General features: G+C 42.2%; 1 protein-coding gene across 1 annotated transcript in view; it reads right to left on the minus strand.

Annotated features, from left to right (window-relative positions):
- LOC148888102 (transcriptional coactivator YAP1-like) overlaps positions 1-19499 on the minus strand; it is a 35646-nt gene that overhangs the window by 13721 nt on the left and 2426 nt on the right. Inside the window, 3 exon segments of the mRNA XM_089013510.1 lie at positions 4818-4931; positions 6507-6625; positions 19228-19463. Of these exon segments, the coding sequence (XP_088869636.1) occupies positions 4818-4931; positions 6507-6625; positions 19228-19463 (469 nt within the window).

Below are 19499 nucleotides of genomic sequence, written 5' to 3' on the forward strand. Positions count from 1 at the left end.
TTCACTTGAAATAAACAATCTTCCATCGTGTCCTTCAAGCCTTGCATTCAGAGTGAAAATGATGTAATATAATGAAATGAAAGCCTGCCACGCAGACAAAACAGTAAAGTAAAGCGAGTGTGTGCCAACAATGAAGGGGTAGGGGGGTGGGGGACAACCAAGCTCAGTGTGAGAGGACGAGATAGGAGTGAAGGACAGGTTCATTTCAGGGCCAACCTGATAGAACACAAGGAGGTAGACTGTGTGTATATGTGCAAATGTGTGTGCGTGAGTTTCGGAGGGTTTGCGTTAGCAACACATGAGGGCGGCCAAAGCTGCTGGGCTGAGGGAGATAAGCGAGGGAGTTAATGCTGTCTGCCTTTTGTCTTCTTCACGCACGCCCGCAACACAACGAGCCTAGCCAAAAACGCTGCTTATCAGGCAATCACGCCAGGAGCCGCGTTACACCACGCGCACAGGTACACACATTTCACACACACGCGCGCGCGCGCACACAAACACACACACGCGCACACACACACACACACACACACACACACACACACACACACACACACACACACACACACACACACACACACACACACGCACACGCACGCACGCACACAAACACATGCACACGCCCTTCCTGGGGGTACGGATGCAAACAGACGACAATGAAAATTCACACAAATCACCAAAAGTGAACTTTCTCCTACTGCTCAAGAAATGCCGTCAAATCTGCAGATGATTGTTACGAACAAGGCAAGAAGTTAACGGGGGTCAAATAAATGCAAACACAGGAGGAATTCTGATGTTTATATACTCACAGGACACTTTATTAGCTATACCTGCAGTTTATAAGACCCTTTGGGTAACGGCTCTTTGAACACATGATGGAACAACACGTGGACACCTAACACTCAGGCATATATTCTTTATCCTCAATGAAAACGACCAATGTTAAACAGATTTCCAAATCATATACTTTTATGTCTGAATATACAGTATGGCCTCCCGTTGGCTAATGCAGGCACATGAAAATTATTTGACGTGTTTCATTTTCGTTATTCATGCTCTGTTTCACTCTAAAGTACAACGTTGAGTGCAATGTGTCTTTATTAAGAAACTAAAAATGCAGATGCAACAGATTGATGTCACTTTCATTCATTTGAATGGGGAAAGACAATTTGAGGTCCGAGTTTTCTAAGTTACAAAACGTTAAAGATGATAACTTCAACCAATTGTGACAATGGCCTCATTTTTGAAGGGTTTATTCACCATTCGCTTATCCGCTAGTAGTCAAGAAGTGCGTTGGGTTGCGCTCGCTGCTTTCATCTGTAAACGGTAGAGCCATGACTCACAAAGTAGACTTTAAAACTATCCAAGAGCCCAATGTACTTTTCGCATCCTGATTTCGGATAACGAATCAAGTGTTGATTTTTTTTCTCTCGTTTTTGTGAGCCAGTATGACACAATGGAGTATTTCTGTGTGGCTCCATTGATTCCTTCAAAGAGACTTACCGCTACTACTTTTAGGGCAATTAGAGTGCCTTAACGCACAATCCCATTAAAAGTCATATAAGGGATGACATCATTGCTCCCTGCCAACTTTCAGAAGATGCGGAGGAGATTCACATGACACGTAGGCGCCTTTTAACAAAGCCGCCTTAGTACCGAGGAAGCTAGAAGCCAAGCTAGTTAGCTCGCTACAGTACAAAACACTTTTTCCCGAACGCAAGCTTATCTTATCTGGATGTTCTGTGTTCTTTTCCATTCTTCCCCCTCAAACCCTGAACCCACTCTGCCCCCTGTCCCCCCTACCTCCATGCATACACACGCACACAGTGGAGTTCTATGACTGAAAAGGTCTGGAACAAATTAAGAGTTGGAGTGGAGAAGAAAGAGGCCGGGCGGAGATTCGAGTCTGTCTGGTGCAACAGCACAACGAGGCCATGCCTGCACTGGGCCTCACGAAAAATGGTGGGAAGGGGGTGATGGGAGTGTTGTATGTGCAAGTGTGTTGGGGCCGAGGGGTGTGTAGGCGGGGGTGTAGCTGGCAACAGCCAACCCTAAAGGTGCTGTACTACTTTTCTCTTCATAGCTCAAATTAGATTCCATTATTAAAGCGGCTGGCTGTTCGATTGGACACCTGCATGGCAGCAGAGTTCAGTGTGGAGAAATACATTCCAAATCTGACACAACAAAGCAACATTTTATGTCTTTCAGCGACAACGCCAGAGCGGCCAGCGGCCAATAACTTCAAACTGAAGCTTCACGATTGTTTAGTTCCCTTGCGTTGCTCCTTCCCTAAGAAGAAAAGATTGAAATATTTCTTTTTGGGAGTACAGTATTAACGTTAGCTAGCTAGCTAGTTATCAGGGCAGCCAGCTAGCTATCAGGGCAGCAGGCTAGCTATCAGGGCAGCTAGCTATCAGGGCAGATAGCTAGCAGGGTCTCCTATAAGCCTGCGTGATTTACCGTGGAACTAAATTCGGTCCAATCCCGTCGGCCTAAAGTCGGCAAAAATCTGTGATTTAATGAGACAAAATAAAAATGTCCCCCAAATATAAGAGAGAGAACTGTGAAAAGCTAATGTTATCTGGTACACTTGACATGTTGAATTGCGAGGATAAAAGTTGTACAGTGAGACCTCAACTTACGAACTTAATTGGTTCCCAGACAGAGTGTGCAAGGCGAAAAGTGTGTATCTCCCCAAAAAAATTCCCATAGGAAACCATTAAAATGGGAATAATCCGTTCCCGGGTTTCCATAAAATATAGTTTTTAACTAAATAAGCCTTAAAACTACACACAACATACCTTATTCTATGTATAATAAATGTGCTATTGTATTGTGATGAAAGAAATACAATGCATTGTATCATAAAGTCACAGAGAGGCCCATTACATGAGGACTGTAATTAAAGAAATAAACTGTGCTGTAAAATAAAGTTTTATTTACCTTTTTGGTGGTCGTTGAAGGCTTATGGAAGGACAGTCACCTTCCATAAGGACTGTTGATAACTTAACCTCTGGTGTGGCTTCTCTTCTTTTTTCTTTGGAGACTCCTCATCATTTTTGATGATTAAAAACCTCTTAATTGACACCTGTTGCTTTCTGACTTGTAAGGTCTTACGAAGCTGAGGCATCACATTATCGTTCATCATGTTGATGATTGTCATAGCCAGTCTTTTCTGGATGGAACTGTTCGGTAAAAGCCTGCACATCATTCAACTTTGCCAACATTGCCTGCTCCTCCTCGCCCTCAGATGTTCTCGAACCATCCGTTACTGGCTTTAAAATCCTCAATAAGCGCCGAACTTCCAGGTTGGCGCATGGCGATATCGGCGTGAATTAGCCGTGCTTTCTCGCATAAAATATCTTTACTCACGCTGTCGCCGGATAGCTGCTTTTCGTGAATCCAAATTAACAGAAGTTTTTCAACTTCTTCGATTGCCTGAGACCGTCGCTTTGAAAGCACGGAAACACCTTTTGCAACAGACGCACCTTTGATGGCTTTTCTGTTCCGGAGAATGGGAGCAATGGCTGACTTAGCATAGCCGTGCTCGGCCACTAAATCACACAAACGCACACCTCGTTCATGTTTTACAATTATCTCCTTCTTCTCAGCGACGGTGATTTTATTTTGTGTCTTCGAGCCTGTGGTGGGTTTTTTTTTCGGTCCCATCATAGTAAAACTATCACCAAAAAGTAGGCGATCGACGTGTGCATTCAATGAGAGGGGGTGTGGAAAGTAGCGCCGGCTGGAGCGCTGTTCGGTCGTGTGCTTCCGCCGAAGATCAGTCCGCCAGCCGTGGTGGGTGTGTATTATGAAAATAGTGCTTATTATAAGGTTTAATTTTCATAAATTTGACGTTCTTAAGACGAAAAGTTTGTAAGATAAGGTGTTTGTAAGTTGAGGTCTCACTGTACTAGAATCTGGAGTATGGTTCAGAATCATGACCTATGCCGACTGTCAAAGTGTTAGAGCTAACAAAACGGAAGTATACAGCAAATACGAGAGGATTTTGAAAACTAATATTCATGCAGTTACGGGTTTACTGTGCAATTATTATGTAGTTATTTTCTGAAGTACTATTTCCAACTCCCCGCCCCACATCTCAAGTGACTGAGTCGCATCTCTGCATCAAGGCCTGTGTTTTCGGCTCAATGGCAGCATGAGAAGAGTTAACATGATGCAAATTCACTATTGGGCGCCCGTGAGCCGCGTATGTACGCGTGTGTGCTTACAACTCAGAAATCTTCAAAGCCGCCGCCTACCCTCAACCAGCTGCTGCGCTCCCCTTACAACTTAATTTTTTGGACTCGGCAGGCATTCGCTGACGAGACACGTCGACATCAACTCAGAGGCTGCACTGGCATTTATTTTTTTATTAACCAACACACCTGGTCCTGCCACTTATTTAGCATATTTGACAATAAAGCTGACTTTGACTTGACTTATCTTCTAACTGTGGAAAATTCCTGTGCAACTTTAGCGAGATGTGGACGGGAGCGGGTAGTGGGGGTGTGGGGTAGGGGCGGTTGGGCTTGCTGTATGTGTGTGTGCGTGCATGCTGTTACTAGGATTAAAAGCCAACTCAACTGTTGTTTCACCACTAAAATGGATGACAAAAGGTGAGCAAAGCTGGCTGAGGGGCAACATGGAGCAGTCCAAAGTAAAATCAAAGTCGCTACGGTCGCTACGGCCGCTACAGCTGCGAGGAACTTTCACGGGGTGGGGATTGGGAGGCAGCTTGAGTTTCTACAGCGACAGTTTTGACCGTGATTTTCCATTGACGATAAACGTCTGACTAATTTTGCTCCAGAACTCACCAAAGCGGGGGTCAAGCCGCGGGTCCAGCCAGGAAGTGGTTTTGTTCTTGTGGTTGATGTAATAAATTTCACCCTCTGATGTAATCGCTTGTTCCCAGCCTTCAGGGAGTGGTCCTAGGGGAGGGCCAAAAACACGTGTGACGTCAAAACATTTTGATTGTGAGCGGGAATGGATAAAGTAGTCTTGTGGGCCTTTGGTTAGCATTTGGACATGTTAGCAATAGCATCCCGCAGTCAAGGTGCAATTTGCGAGCATGTGATGATTGCAAGTACAATATGTTGTTTCTTTTTTGTTTTTGTTGTCTTTTGTGTAATGAATCCTGCAATTGGTGAAACCCACGATATAGAGAGACCATATTAAAAAAATTACACACGTGTGAAACACTGAACACTAATTGTTGCTCAAAACCGTAAACACTATTGTACAGTCGGAGCGAAATCTCCTTTTGACACATCTTCGTGAACTCCGAAATATTTTTCCGGTTCTCAAAAGGAGCAGGTTTGCACGCATGTAGCAATATGACGGCTGATGAACGGTTCCTGTGTAATCTGGGAGTCGCAGCGCTGCGAAAAAACATGTCAGACAGGACCTGTCACGTTCTATTTGGGTCTCACCTCACCCGAGGCAAATTCCAGCAGCGCGGACTCTGGCGAGCAACTTTGAGCCTGGCTGACGAGTAGCAACTAGCACATAGCCATGAAATGCCGAGACAGAAGTGGTCGAGTCCGAGGATAATTGTGCAAAATCTGAACCACGCGGGGGAAAGGAATGTAATGAGGGATTTATAATGTCATTTAAATGAAAAAGTAAATGCTTCAGCAAAATCTTCATCAAAGATGGTTATACGTATACTTGAATGTAGTATTGACACAAAAAAACAATCAGTTTTTCCCTAGCATATCATTTGGTGTTCAATTTTGGTTTTAACTTTGACCTACAAAATCCGGCAAAATACAGATTTGGACCATGCCTTGTAACTTTGAGCGAAGATGTTCCAGGAAAATAAATAAAAATTCCACGTGTTGCTGCAGCTCACTGCAAATTTATAAATGCATCGCACATTCATTGAGAAAATTTTACTTGCATTGAATGAAATCAATCAATCAATCAATCAATCAATCAATCAATCAATCAATCAATCAATCAATCAACAAACAAATAAACAAATAAATACATACATGCATACATTTTGGGCTAGTGATAGGTGCCAATGGAATCGGAAAATATGTTTTTTAGTGAGAAAAAAAAAAACAATTCGACACAATTATTGAAATTTTCTGAAACGTTATGAGTCAGTAAGTTCCAATTAAAAAACACATTTCTAGAAGTGCATTTCAAAAATATACAAAGTCATGCGATTGTTTCAATCAGGAACAAATTAGGAATCACTTGATTCATCTTGCGCATATTTACATTAGTCCTGAGACAAATTGTGGGGAAAAAAAGTGTAAGTTAGAAGTGGAAAAAAAATAATTTGGAGCTAAGAAAGTCATTTTGTTTTTTGCCCAAATTCATTTTGTATGACTGAACTTGTGATGTGGTTGAACTCATTCGACATGAATCAAGTTGATGTCCATCAAACGATTAGCTTGGCTTTTATGCTAATGCACTCGGAGACAGGGGTCACATATTTGTTCAGCTGACTCAAAATACAAACAAATGAATAAATAAAAAAATAAAACACACACCGCTGGCTGTGTTCATCAGATTCTGCTGCTGGACTGGCACGGAGCTGGGTGGGGGAGCCTGGTTCATTTGCAGGAGAGCCTTGCGGGGGTCCTGCCAAGTGGTGGTCTGATCAATGTGGCTGCCGGGGGACAAAGAAAGATAATGGAATCATTTTGGGGGGTTTCGAAGCAGAGGGCAGCCTTGTGTGAAGCTACAGACGCGCAGGAACTGATGAGTCAGTCGCAAAGGCTTTGACTGAACAATGAGAGCCATATAGCGAGTTTCCAAAATCATCTTGCACACGGCTGGAATACTTGTTTGCCTTTAACTCTCTGGAAATCGACAGCATGAAAAACACTTGCAATCGGGCAAAAAAGTTTTTTGCATTCAAAATGAGCGATCTGATCATGTCGCATCGGCTATCGAGCAGCAACTTACAATTTTTGATTCCTGTATTCTGAAATGTGTGTATTTTTTTCACATGGAGGCATTTCATTATTCTTTTTTATCTTCCACATTTGGATCCAATATTTGTTGACTCCATTATTTAACAATATTTTATTCCGAAACTCATTTGCATTTCCTGTCTAGGATTTCACATATTTCACAGTCAGTTTTAGTGATGTTCACGTCTCTTTTTGTTTGTTTAAAAAAAGTGTCTTGATTTATCAAATATTAAAAATTTACAATGTGTGTCTATTTTTAGTGTATTTCTATTTTTTTATATTTGTATGTATTTCTATTTTTATTTTTATGTTAGATGGATTTCGTACTCACGATTTACACTGTTATCATGTATACTTGGATCGTAATACTCAATTTGCATTTTTTCTTGTATTTTTTGGGGGTTGTAAAATAAAAAAAGTATGTATGTGTATATATATAATAATACAGTAAAGTCTCGTTATATCGATATCAGATATATCGATAGTCCCGGTTATATCGATACTATTTCTATGCACGCACGGAGAAAATTACATGCAAACAGGGTCGGATATATCGATAGTCCCGGTTATATCGATATTTTTTCGGACTCCCTTGAATATCGATATAACGAGACTTTACTGTAATAAGTATTAGTAATAACAAGTAATAAGTAACAATAAGTATGTATGTGTATATATATATATTTTTTTTCATCTATTGTATTTATTTTAATTATGTTTTGTCTAGTGCCACTCCAATTCGAGAACGTCTGTAAACACAACATTTAATGAGTAATAATACTGCTCGCTGGGATCATTAAGTGTAATTTTTGGAGCATTTCATGTGGAAATTAAAACTAAACCTGTTGGCAGAGGGGCTGGGGGGTACAAAGGAGTTAACGGCCTCAGGTGAGGCACCGCTCTCAAAGCTTTGAAAACAACAAGCAAAGGTCGGAACAATGTTTCCGCATCTATTTCACGGCTCCTCTTTGCCTGGCAGTGAGGGAGGGATGGGGGGGGGGGGGGGGGGGTAAGGGAGGATTGCGGTGGGTGTCTGGGTGGCAGGGGGTATTGTGTCACATTCTCCGAAGGCATTGATAATTAGTGCTTTGTTGGTACTTGTTGCTTGATTAAGATGGAAAGCTAATACAGGAAGCCCTCCTCTCCCGAGCGAGACCCTCTCTATTGAGGGAGGGTCAGTCCCAGGGCTCAACGCAGGGGGTCCTTCCCCCACTCCCTTTTCCTGGAACCACCCCCCGCCACCCCCGGCACTTTGGACACCGTGAAGTGTCAGGGGAATGAACAATCTGGCGCCACATTTACAAAGTGTTCACCTGCTTGACAAAAGAGCAGACTGAGCTACGACCTAACACCGCACACCATTCATTTGTTCTTTTTATTTCATGGCAGAGACATCCCTTGACTGAAACAAAAGTGACACTGGCAGTTTATAGATGCGGTGGGCGCAACTCGTGTGTTTACAATATGGCCGGCAAATTAATAACTCAGTGGCCAGTGGGGACATTGTGCAATTCAGTTTGGGGTTTTTGGCAGTGTCTGAACCGCCTGTTGGGTCTGACTCAGCACTCTTCCTTAAGTTTCACTTTGGTGAATTTGTCAAGCGGAGATTTTCTTACGCGTGTGAACAAGAATTTGTCACGCGAAAAACTTTTGATTCTTACTTCAGCTTGACTTTTTGACGCTGTGTTAAATTTATCAAGCCAAAAATTTTTTGAGCAACTTAACATTTAAGCTTGTATCATCAGAACAAACACTGCTATCTTGTGCGAAAATGTATCTCAAATTTTAGCCGTTAGTGTGGTTTCAAGTAGTGTTCTGAAAGCCATGTGTGTTATTGTAAAATTAGCTCGATTGTTTAGTTCATATTCAAAAATAGAACTTCAGACAAAATTGCGAGGCTAAATAAAAGCAAAAAACATTCCTAAACAATTCTAGCAAATGCCAAAAAAATTACAGTCAAGTAGTGATTAAAATGAGTCAATGAGTTAGTCACCTGTTTAATTTGATGTGCAGTTATATCTAAATACATTCAGGTCAACAATCAACATTTTTGGTTTGATACATTAAAGCGAAAAGTCCCTTGACTTGTATTCAATATAAAATGTCAACTCATGTTTGACTATTTCTCTTTAGACTCAGTCATAATCCCAGAGGGCCTGACTCAGCACCCCCTCACCCCCTCCAACCACCCTCCACTGCACAATGCAACCCATTTTGAAGCCCCCCTCTTGTTTATGCTTTACTGATCAAAGGAGCTGCCAAATCCCCGACCCCGGAGCCACCCCCCCCCCCCCCCCGTGTGTCCCTCTCACTCACACACACGCACGCGCACACACACAAACATAGCAAGCAAAGTAGCTGGAACTGCTCAGACTGGAGGGGCCCCCTTGAGAGAGAGGGGTCATAGGGAGTGGGGGCAATACAACTGTCCAATAGAGAAAGAGATTGAAATAGGGGGGAGAAAAAAAACATCCACGGAAGCCCCCCCCCCCCCCATTCCCCTGCCCTCTCGGAAAGCGAATGGCCGCCCGAGTTGCTGTGGTCCCGTTGCACTCTGCCCTGATCCCCCCCACCCCTTTCCAACTATGGAAACTATGATATTTAGTGTAAATGGGAGGAGAATAGGAGCGAAGCATTGGGACAAGGAAAGAAAGCTTGGATGAGATCCGAGTCCACCTGGGTCCGTAACTACAAATATTTTCCTCCCTGGAAGTCAGACATACCTAAAGTCCAGCCCGAGAGACATTCGTGTGCCTGGCGCACATTTTTTTTTAAATTGTCCTGCTGCATGTTCTAATCATAAAATTAAACATAAGCCACATCAAAGTGGCAATATCAATACATTTCACTGTTTTAAGATACAGAGATGGTGAGAGACAGGGAGAACATTTTTTTGCATGAATACTAATAACTGCTTGCATTGTTACCTTTCACCTAATTGAGATTTACACTTCATACAGCTTTGTCCAACCTTCAAGATATTACATTTTGTTTGATCGTGTTTCATAAACAGTGAAGTGGTCCACCTATTCCGGAAAAGTTAGGACATCCCTGTTTTCAGCCCTTTTCTATTGATGTTTCTATCAAGCTGTCAAGATATTAGCTTGGAAGAAATCAACAACAACAAAAAACAAAAGTTGATGATCAAAGGAGCGAGTGATAAAATCCAATCTTTTCCGTCTCCCCAGCACTCTGTGTTCCAAACATTTAGTCACTCAGGGAACGGGTCAATGAGTTACAAGTGGCAGGTAATTCATCACCGGACTGTAAAACTAAACTATAATCCATTCAGCCAGCCCAATATGGAACGAGCCGCACGCCACTTCCTGCGGGCGAAACATGAAACAAAAAAAGGGTGGTGGCAATTGTCGGAGTGAGGGTGGCCCACCAGTTGCTGCGAGGAATTGCTGATGATCCTCAACCCGTACCGTGGCCACAACTGCTACGTGTTATCTTTGCCCTCCTCTGGTATGGTTGTTTGGACCCTTCCCCCATGGCCTCTTTTCTCGCTGGGGGCAAACCACTAAATGACGGGACACTGCCTAACTAATGAACTCTGGCTTGAATATTAGCTGTTAGCATCAACATTTTGTGAGCTCCATTATCTTGACTTATAGTGGCTAGGAAATATCAAGCTATCATGTTGGCAAGGTTAGTTTGGCAGTTAGCTTGAATATGTCAAACCAAGGACAAATATGGGATGTGTTATAGTTTGGAAAGCCAAGAAAACTCATGTTATCAGCATTTCAATTGAACTTATTAAATTACCAAACCAAGATATATTTAAAGAGCTAATACCACTTCAGGCAGAATTGAAGCCGGCCTAATTTCATACTTATTTTTATTAAAGTCATACAAATAGATTCAAATATGTTAAATACAATATTCTATCACCCAGAGAAACAGACAAGTAATTTAAACTGGCATTTTCAATCATGTTGAAACCGTACTTTGCGCGCCAGGTCTGTAGCTCACTGGACGTATTTTGATGTGGAAATACTACAAATACAACACTAATCATGTGTAAGCGGACTGAGCTTGGGGAGCGGCTGAGATGGTGGCGTTGTGCTATTTCGGTCCAGTCAAAGGACCGCTTGTTGTTGATGAACCAACCGTGGAGGATGAAGTCACGATTCTTAACCCATGGCCACCCCCGTCCTATTCATTTTTGTCACATGACATTTACAGCTCAATGATATGAAAATGGATGGTCGTCAAGATGTTCAATTGGACTGTCGTTGCGGTATTGTATGGCTCAAATGAGGGCAAAGAAATTACTCTTGATCCACCTGGAGATGTCCTCAAAGGATGGCCCACTTATCGAGGTGCCGTTTATTGTGTGGGTATTATTTATAATGTCCTGCTGAAGAACAGAAAGAGGGTTGTTGCTGCTTGGAGCTACAGAAACATAAGCGTACAACACAATGGCTCGGTCAATGAATTACTTTTCATGGAAATGGACCATGAGTCCTTGCAGCCAACCAAGAACGATCACATCATCATCAAAACCAGCAAATATCCGTTCTGAGAACTGATACAATTGCTATAGCACAGTGTAAAGTTAGAGATGGGTTGTCAATATTTTAGAAACAGTGCTCTCGGGTTGTCAGGAGTTGGCCTTCAGATTGGGGGGTACAGGCTCACAAGGCGGTAGAAGCCAGGGACTAAAGATTTCACCAGGGGGAGGAGGGGGGTGCAAATGTAATCAGGCGCCTAAAATGAGGATGACCATCTCGGCTCTGGTCTGGCTGGTTGCCTTTCTATCAGCAGGACATCATCAAGAGAGATTATTGGGGCAACCTCAGTGACCTCATTGTGGCTTTGGGTTTCCCTTTGAAGAGGCGTTTGTTTCGACAAGCTGCAGCTAAAGACTGTGAGTGTGTGGCTTTTGCTCCACTGCCCCCGCTACCTCCCACCAGAAATGTATATTTGTCATTTTAATAGGTTGATCCTGAAAGCCATTAGTCATTAACACATTTTTAAAACGATTGCCATTCCAGAAATTCAAAGAACTGTATCAACGGCAAGTTAGCCATTAGCCTGAATTATTCAAGCCCAAAAACTATTTTGTTGGCAATTTACATTGAATTTTTTCCTCAAAGCTTGGATGGAAACCACAAAAAAAAAATTCTCAACAATTCTAACTTTGGCCTGTCAACTTGAATTTGTCACACAATTTTGTTAGCAATACAATTATAAATGCTAGCTTCATATTACCTTAATGTTAGTTTAATGTTGCGTAAAGCTTGGATTCTAAGTTGAATTTGCCTCCGAGTTGAATTTGTCAAGCAAAGAATAACTTGGATAGCTACTTTAGCCGTTAGCCTACATTTGGCAAACCAAGAAATGTTTTTAATATACGACTCATAAAATGCTGCATTTTGTTAGAAATTTAAGCTGAAATCTGAATTTTTAGCTTGGACTTGTATAGACCCTAATTGCTTTGGGTGAGTTTAACCCCTGCTCCCACCTGAGAAGACCAATTTCCCAGGCCGGAGATGCCCTCAGCTGACAGTGGAAGCATTGATGTCTGGGACAGAGGTGTTACATCAAGACTTTGGTAAACACTGCGCTCGACTTTCTCACAGTCCCATTTGTGTGCTGAGCTGACAGCCCCCCTGAGTGGAACAGGAAAGGGTCTTGTCTGTGTGTATGTGTGGTCAATAAAGCAAAAGTTTGTCAAACACAAAGTTGGTCCAAATGAGTTCTTCACACAGGCCCACAATGGAATCGTACCGAATGCCATTTGTGAAGCCACGGGGTCACAATGAAATCAAATATCGATGTGGAGAAGCACGAGTACAAGGCCTTGAGAACCGACTGTAATTACAAAATGAGAAGATGATGTTAATATTTGGTGCAATATTTGGAAGCAAAAATGAGCACCTGGACCACGTTTCCGCTTCTTTTCATTGTTATGAAAACTTTACTTTTTACCAAACGGTATTCAAAGAGGTGGCACTCTGGTATGCCTGCGCAACATTTAAATATCAATATTTTATTATTTTCTGTCAATCGGACAGTGAGCGAGCCATCTTGAATTTCTATACCAAAAAAGTAAAGCAGAGCTGTTGTACCAATTCGCATTAGTTCTTAAAAAGCATTTTTGTGTGTGTGTGTGTGTGTGTGTGTGTGTGTGTGTGTGTGTGTGTGTGTGTGTGTGTGTGTGTGTGTGACTCTGATTATCTTTTTCATCTATCACTTTTGACCTTTGGTAGTTAATTGTGAATGGAAAAATTGATTCTTAGTTTTTTTCCTAAATTGTTTAGTGATGCTAAAAAATAATACAACTTGGACTGGACGTGGGAAAGTGTTCAAAATCCAATTGGGAAAAGATGATCGCTCATCAACACATGGCTCTACCTGAGCCCGAGGCCAGACAATAAGACCCACCTCCCTCTCCCCAAAAGAAACTCACCCTAGCTTAGGGCTAACTTCCCACGGGCTCAAAGCTCTGGAAAGCTGCATTTAATAAGCGTCCGGAAACAGTGATTACCCTTCCTCGTCGGCCAGTGTGTCTCAATTAGAAACCTTCATTAGTTTATGACCCAAGACCCCCCTCCCCCATTCCCCTGCTTGCGCCCACCCCTCGAGTCCCACCAAGTCAGCCAGCACTAAGCAAGGTGACCCAACCTCCCCGCTGTCATAAATCAAAGGCCACAGCTAAGTGCTGGAAGAAAGAGGAGGAAAGGTCAACAGACTTTGTTGATGTTGGAGCACTTTTAAATTGGAGTTGTTTTTCTTTCTCATGGAACAATTGTGCAACTCTATCGACAAGATGATTAGTTCCGGAGACCTTGCCAACAATCATTGCTGCATGCATTTGGGCCAACTCTATATACAGTAAAGTCTCGTTATATCGATATTCAAGGGAGTCCGAAAAAATATCGATATAACCGGGACTATCGATATATCAGACCCTGTTTGAATGTAATTTTCTCCGTGCGTGCATAGAAATAGTATCGATATAACCGGGACTATCGATATATCCGATATCGATATAACGAGACTTTACTGTATCTTTTATTCTTTTATATAAATTAGGATACAATGTTTATTACAAAAAAAAACATTTTTTTAAATTCCACCACTCCAAATGCATACAGCAGAAGCAATGCTACTGTTTCTTTATCCAATTACATTTTAGCTTTGGTCTGGCCCACAATGACTTATTTATGTAAATTGGTTAGACAGATCATGCCAAATATTCAACAACCAGCATCTCAGGTGAATATTTTGCCGTGTAAATTCTCATCCATGTTGCAATTATACCTCTCATTGGTGGATAACCACAAAACTTTCTCCCGTGGTGGCTTCGCACATCCGGTAAAACTTTAAGACAAATTCTCGAAATGTGAAATGAACCATTGTTATTCTTTGAGATTATTTCCATCTGAAAAAAATATATGCATAAAGGCCAGTCAAAGAGGGAACTTTTGGGAAGTGTGAATTTTAAGAAGCCCCCCACATGAGCCAGCGGCGTGAATAAAGATCACGGTTTCATTGCAAGGACAAAAGGACCCCCCCCCCCCCCCCACACACACACACACACACACACACACACAAACAAACTTTTTTGCACATCTCCACACAGCCGCCATTTAACTTCGCATACACAAAAGAGGGCCCGCCGCTTGTCAAGGGAGCAAGATGTTAGCATCCGCGGGGTCGCCCATCACCCACCCTACCGCAGTCCTACAGCGGGCTCATAAACAACAGCCGGGAGAATTCCTGGTCCGGCCCGGATTGACATACGGTCAGCGGAGACAAGTGAGCGAAACGTGAGCCGGCGGGCCGCTAGTCCATCATGGCCATCGACCTCGACTCGCCGCCACACGTTCGCTTTCCGGGATTGGTCCCTCGGCCTGAACACTTGTGTCTAAGAGTGGACCCGTTTATAAATAGGCAAGCGTATTTTTCAAGCAACGGCAGTCGAAGGCCGTCTGTGCTCCGGATCGAATGTCGCCACTGTGATGTGGGCTTTTCTTTCACTTGTGTGACATCACAAGGAGTGCCGAGCCAACAGAAAATCTGCTTGAAACTTTGCTTGCTGAGGAAAATGCTTTTTGGGAGTTGCTTTTTCTTTTTTTCCACATTTTTTGGTGGGGGTGAAATATGTCACTAACTTATTTTGGACCAATTATCCTATGATGTGTCAGGCTCAAGAAAACAAACAACTGCATGAATCCAAATAAAATAAAATAAAATAAAATAAAATAAATTAATAAAATTAATGAAAAGGACTTGCAATCAAAACAAGAGCACATAAAATCCTACTGGACCCTACTCATCCTGCCCACCACCTTTTGCAGCGACTACCTTCAGGCAGGCGCTACCAATCCATGCGCATCAAATCCAGCAGACATTTAAACAGCTTCTTCCCCTTAGCCATTAACTCTCTAAACAGTAACCCAAAATAGAACTGTATAGTGCCTCTTCGCAATTTTGCACAACCCTGGTTACAGCATACCGTTATAATCATTGTAGCTCCAGCTCTGTACACACTTGAACCACTGTCTGCTTGATACTTTGCACATTGTCTCTCAGTTGTTCCTGGGGTACCACTTGCATTAAGAAATTCGCTTAGATTAGCCTTTATTAGTATCCTCCTCTTATTAGTCATGTCTTTTTTATGATGATAGTGCAGCATGTCCTACCGGAGACAAATTCCCTGTGTGTTCTACATACATGGCCAATAAAGATGACTGTGATTCTGATGAAATAAATAAATACAAATACGGCTGCTTCTCACTTCTGAGTGAGAAATAATCAGCTGCTGATTGATTCAGACATCTATCAAATCCTACTGGACCCTCCGCACCCTGCCCACCACCTTTTCCAGTTACTCCCCTCAGGCAGGCGCTACCGATCCATGCGCACCAAATCCAGCAGACATTTAAACAGCTTCTTACCCCAAGCCATTAACTCTCGAATCCGGAACGCAAATAGAACTGTATAGTGATTCCATTTTTCTTATCATGATACTAGTGCAGCGTGTTCTACCGGAGAGAAATTCCTTGTGTGTTCTACATACTTGGCAATAAAGATGATTCTGATCAATCATTAAACAGTCTTGTAGCATCTGAAAAAAATCTAATCCAGACTGCCTGCACCGAGCAGACAAAAGGGACCTCATTCGTAATTTTTATCTTTAGTAGAATTGATTTATTGTCATGGTCTTCAAACTGGATTTACACAAAGTGCATCAAATAGCTGCAGAACATCCATAACCCCCAAGCTCGGAGTCTGACCAGTACAAAAATAAAATGTGAATTTTTTTTTAGATTTTAAAATCCTGTTCTTTTTGAGATCTGAGGTCGACAGACAAGCGGCAATTAGCGGTGCCCGGGTTTCAAAGCAAACATGCTGAAGTGGCATTTAGTTGCTATTGCGCACGCAAATGGAGTAAGATACACATACTACATGACCTTCTTTTCCTTTCAGGTTTTCCCTTCAGGGGTCGCCACAGCGAATCAGAGTCCTCCAACTTCAGAGGTTGGATTCACATGTTTGTTTTGGCCAAGGTTTTACGTCAGATGCCCTTCCTGACACAACCCTCTGTATTTATCCGGGCTTGGGACCGACACAATAAGACACTGGCTTGTGTCCCCTTGTGGCTACAGAACAAGCACATGACCTAATGAGTTCAAATAAATAAATAAATACATCCGTAGCGTCCGCATCATATTTTCTGTGTTCCCGTTTCCAACTTCACTTTGCAGTGATGACTTCAGACTTTATTTTTGTCCTTGTTTATACTTTAAAGTGACCCCAAACATCGGGCATCTTTGACTATTCCGCCAAGGAAGTCCCCACTGACTGAGTCAACGAGTCCATCCTCGAGAAATGCGTGCGCTGGAACCACAGAAGTGGCGAAACATGGATATTTTTGTGCCCGTCGATTTCTGTGGTCAGCTTTGCAGAGTTAGACGATCTTTTTGACAGTCAACCACATGAAAACAGACAACAAATCCCAGCGAGTAATTGAAGTGAGTCAAACCACGTAATGCGCAAAATTGTTTCAGAACCACTTTAACAAGTTTTTTTTTTTTTTTTAAAGTGGGCGGGGGTCTCTAATTTTTGAGCAAACAAATGAAGACGACCCTTCAAACAAAGTTCAAACTCAAATCGGGAAAAGACATCCTAAAGGTTGAAACGTACGTTTTTTTTGTGGCATTTTGTGTTTTGGCTGAACACAAGATCAAATCCCGGAAAGCGAGTCAAAACCCAGAATGCAAAAAGTAGCTTCAAGTGCACTTAAATGACAATTGGCTCCTTACTAAAGCCTTCATTTATCCCACCCAATTGAATAATTAATTTCTTTACAAAGCATCCTGGGAGAAGCCCCCCACACTCCAAAACACACCCATTCCTTTGAAACGCAACAGATGTGGTGCAGCTGTGAACTTTTCCCACATCTGGCAGCAAAATCTCTTTTTTTTTTATCCCGAATAAATCGGAGTGCTTGCGTAGTCATTTTTTAAACATTAATTTGTTGCACAAGAAACAGCAGAAGGGCCAACCTCCTGTGTCAAAATGTGCTCTTCCACATGGATTATGCAGTAGCAGCAAAGAGCTAAGTCACTCTTGTTTGAATTGATGCCACTTAAGGGCTATCGAAAAGTTACAAAGGACTATGAAGTCCAGCCAAAAAAGGCAAAAACAATATATAGTGTGGTTAAAGTAGATATAAGAATACATTTGGATATTCCAGAGGGGAAATAACTTGAATGTTTTTGAAGATACAGTCTGAATTTGATGAGAAACTGCCGGTCTCTTGCGATAAAAAAAAAAGCTTAAAACTTATAATTGTCATACTTTCATTCTTGAAAATCTTTTATTGAAATAAGAAAATATGAACATTGTATTTGATTCTCTTAATAACATTGAGAAAAAAACTAACAATAGATGACAAATTAGTCTTGAAAAATACGCAGTTCATAAGTTTCTCAATACTTTTTATTTTTTCCCCCCAACATTTTTGAGAATGACATACCTAATTCTACATTCTTTTAAAAAAGTTGTACATTTTGTACATTGTAGTACACCTTTCATAAAAATATACAACTTCTGCTTTTTAACTGATTCACTACCATTCCCGAAATTATTCAGGAATTGAAAAGCATGATGTGAAGCGCCATTTCCGAATTTGTTCAGGTTTTGCTTTTTCTTGCGGGGGCGTCCTGTTAAAGCGCTGGTCATACCTCTGGCAATGTTTTTCCCTCCCGCGAGGGAGCAGCATTTGCGTTTTGTACAGCCACCCCCATTTCAAGCTCAGATAACTCCAGACCCAAAAACTTAGGAATTAACTCTATTTTTTTTATGAAAGAAGAGAGTCTACGGTTTCTTACGCTGCATTTAATATTCATATAGTCCTAAAACTCAATATTCTGCGGGTCCTGCAATTTGAGTGAAAATGACAAAAACCCTGGCACTGCAGAAGACACATTTTGCACATCGTCTGGCAGCGAGTGAGTGAAGGTAACCAACTTTTGTTTCCCTTGTGACTTTTCTTGAAAAGACAATGTTTTCATGAACCACAAAAACATTGTTTTTTCTTAACTATATACAACTATAAACCTGGTAAACCTAAATAACGTCATTCAAGCACTTTCTACTCATACTTTTACGGTTATGTGATTACGACTTTTACTCCAACAGTGTTATTTTGCTCTGGATTAAAAAAAAAGAAAAATCAAATTGAGAAGCTTGAAGCTTGACATTATTTGTTACTTTGGGGATGGCAATTGGCATTCAGCTGGACAGGTTAGCGGATGACGGCGGTCGACTCGTATCTGCCGAGGCCACCACAGTGGACCTTTTGTCTTCCCAGCGAAACCCGAGGAACGCTGCATATGGCTCGCTAAAGACTTGTCTTGTTTGCTAGCTAAATGTAATAAAACCCGCACTTGACTGCGTTCGGGAGGACTATCCGCCATTGTGTGCTATCCCAGGCCAGCAAACGACCAACAGCGTCATGTACAGCGACTTTGATTTCCGGGAGTGCTGTTGTGAATAGTTTATGTAAAAAAAACACAAAATCATAATTTGCAACATATTATTTCTTTTGCATAACCACATACGGGGAGCAATTAACAAAGCGCAGCAAATTTGTCCTCCCTACTTTATTTTTTGGGCGAATTCAAAGTCAAAATGATTTTGTTGTCCACGTACCTAATGATTCACATAAATGATTGACACAAATCAAATGATCGGAAACAATGAGAGCACACTTAAATTGCTTAGCTTAAATTCCAGAAGGTTTGTACAAAAGGTGGCAAATTGACGCCCTTACTTGAGGAAGTATCTCTGGCCTGAGGCAGTCTTGGCCATCTCCCACCCCGGAGGCAGCGGTACATCGTCCGGGATCTCGTAGGACGACTGCCGCAGGTGCTGGGGGGGGGCGGCAGCTGCCGGCATGCCGGACAGGGAGCCCCCGGAGACGGTGCCCATCTGCAGGGAAGCGGGCGAGGAATGGGCGCGCACGTGGTGCGGAGTTAGCGCGCCGCCGGTGCCCGCATCCGTGCTGGCCTGTGAAGTGGCACACCAACAAGATGTGTGGGTTTC

This window comes from Hippocampus bargibanti, linkage group LG14, assembly GCF_051943395.1.
Source record: "Hippocampus bargibanti isolate YZ-2025 linkage group LG14, ASM5194339v1, whole genome shotgun sequence".
In the NCBI taxonomy this organism is placed as follows: domain Eukaryota; kingdom Metazoa; phylum Chordata; class Actinopteri; order Syngnathiformes; family Syngnathidae; genus Hippocampus; species Hippocampus bargibanti.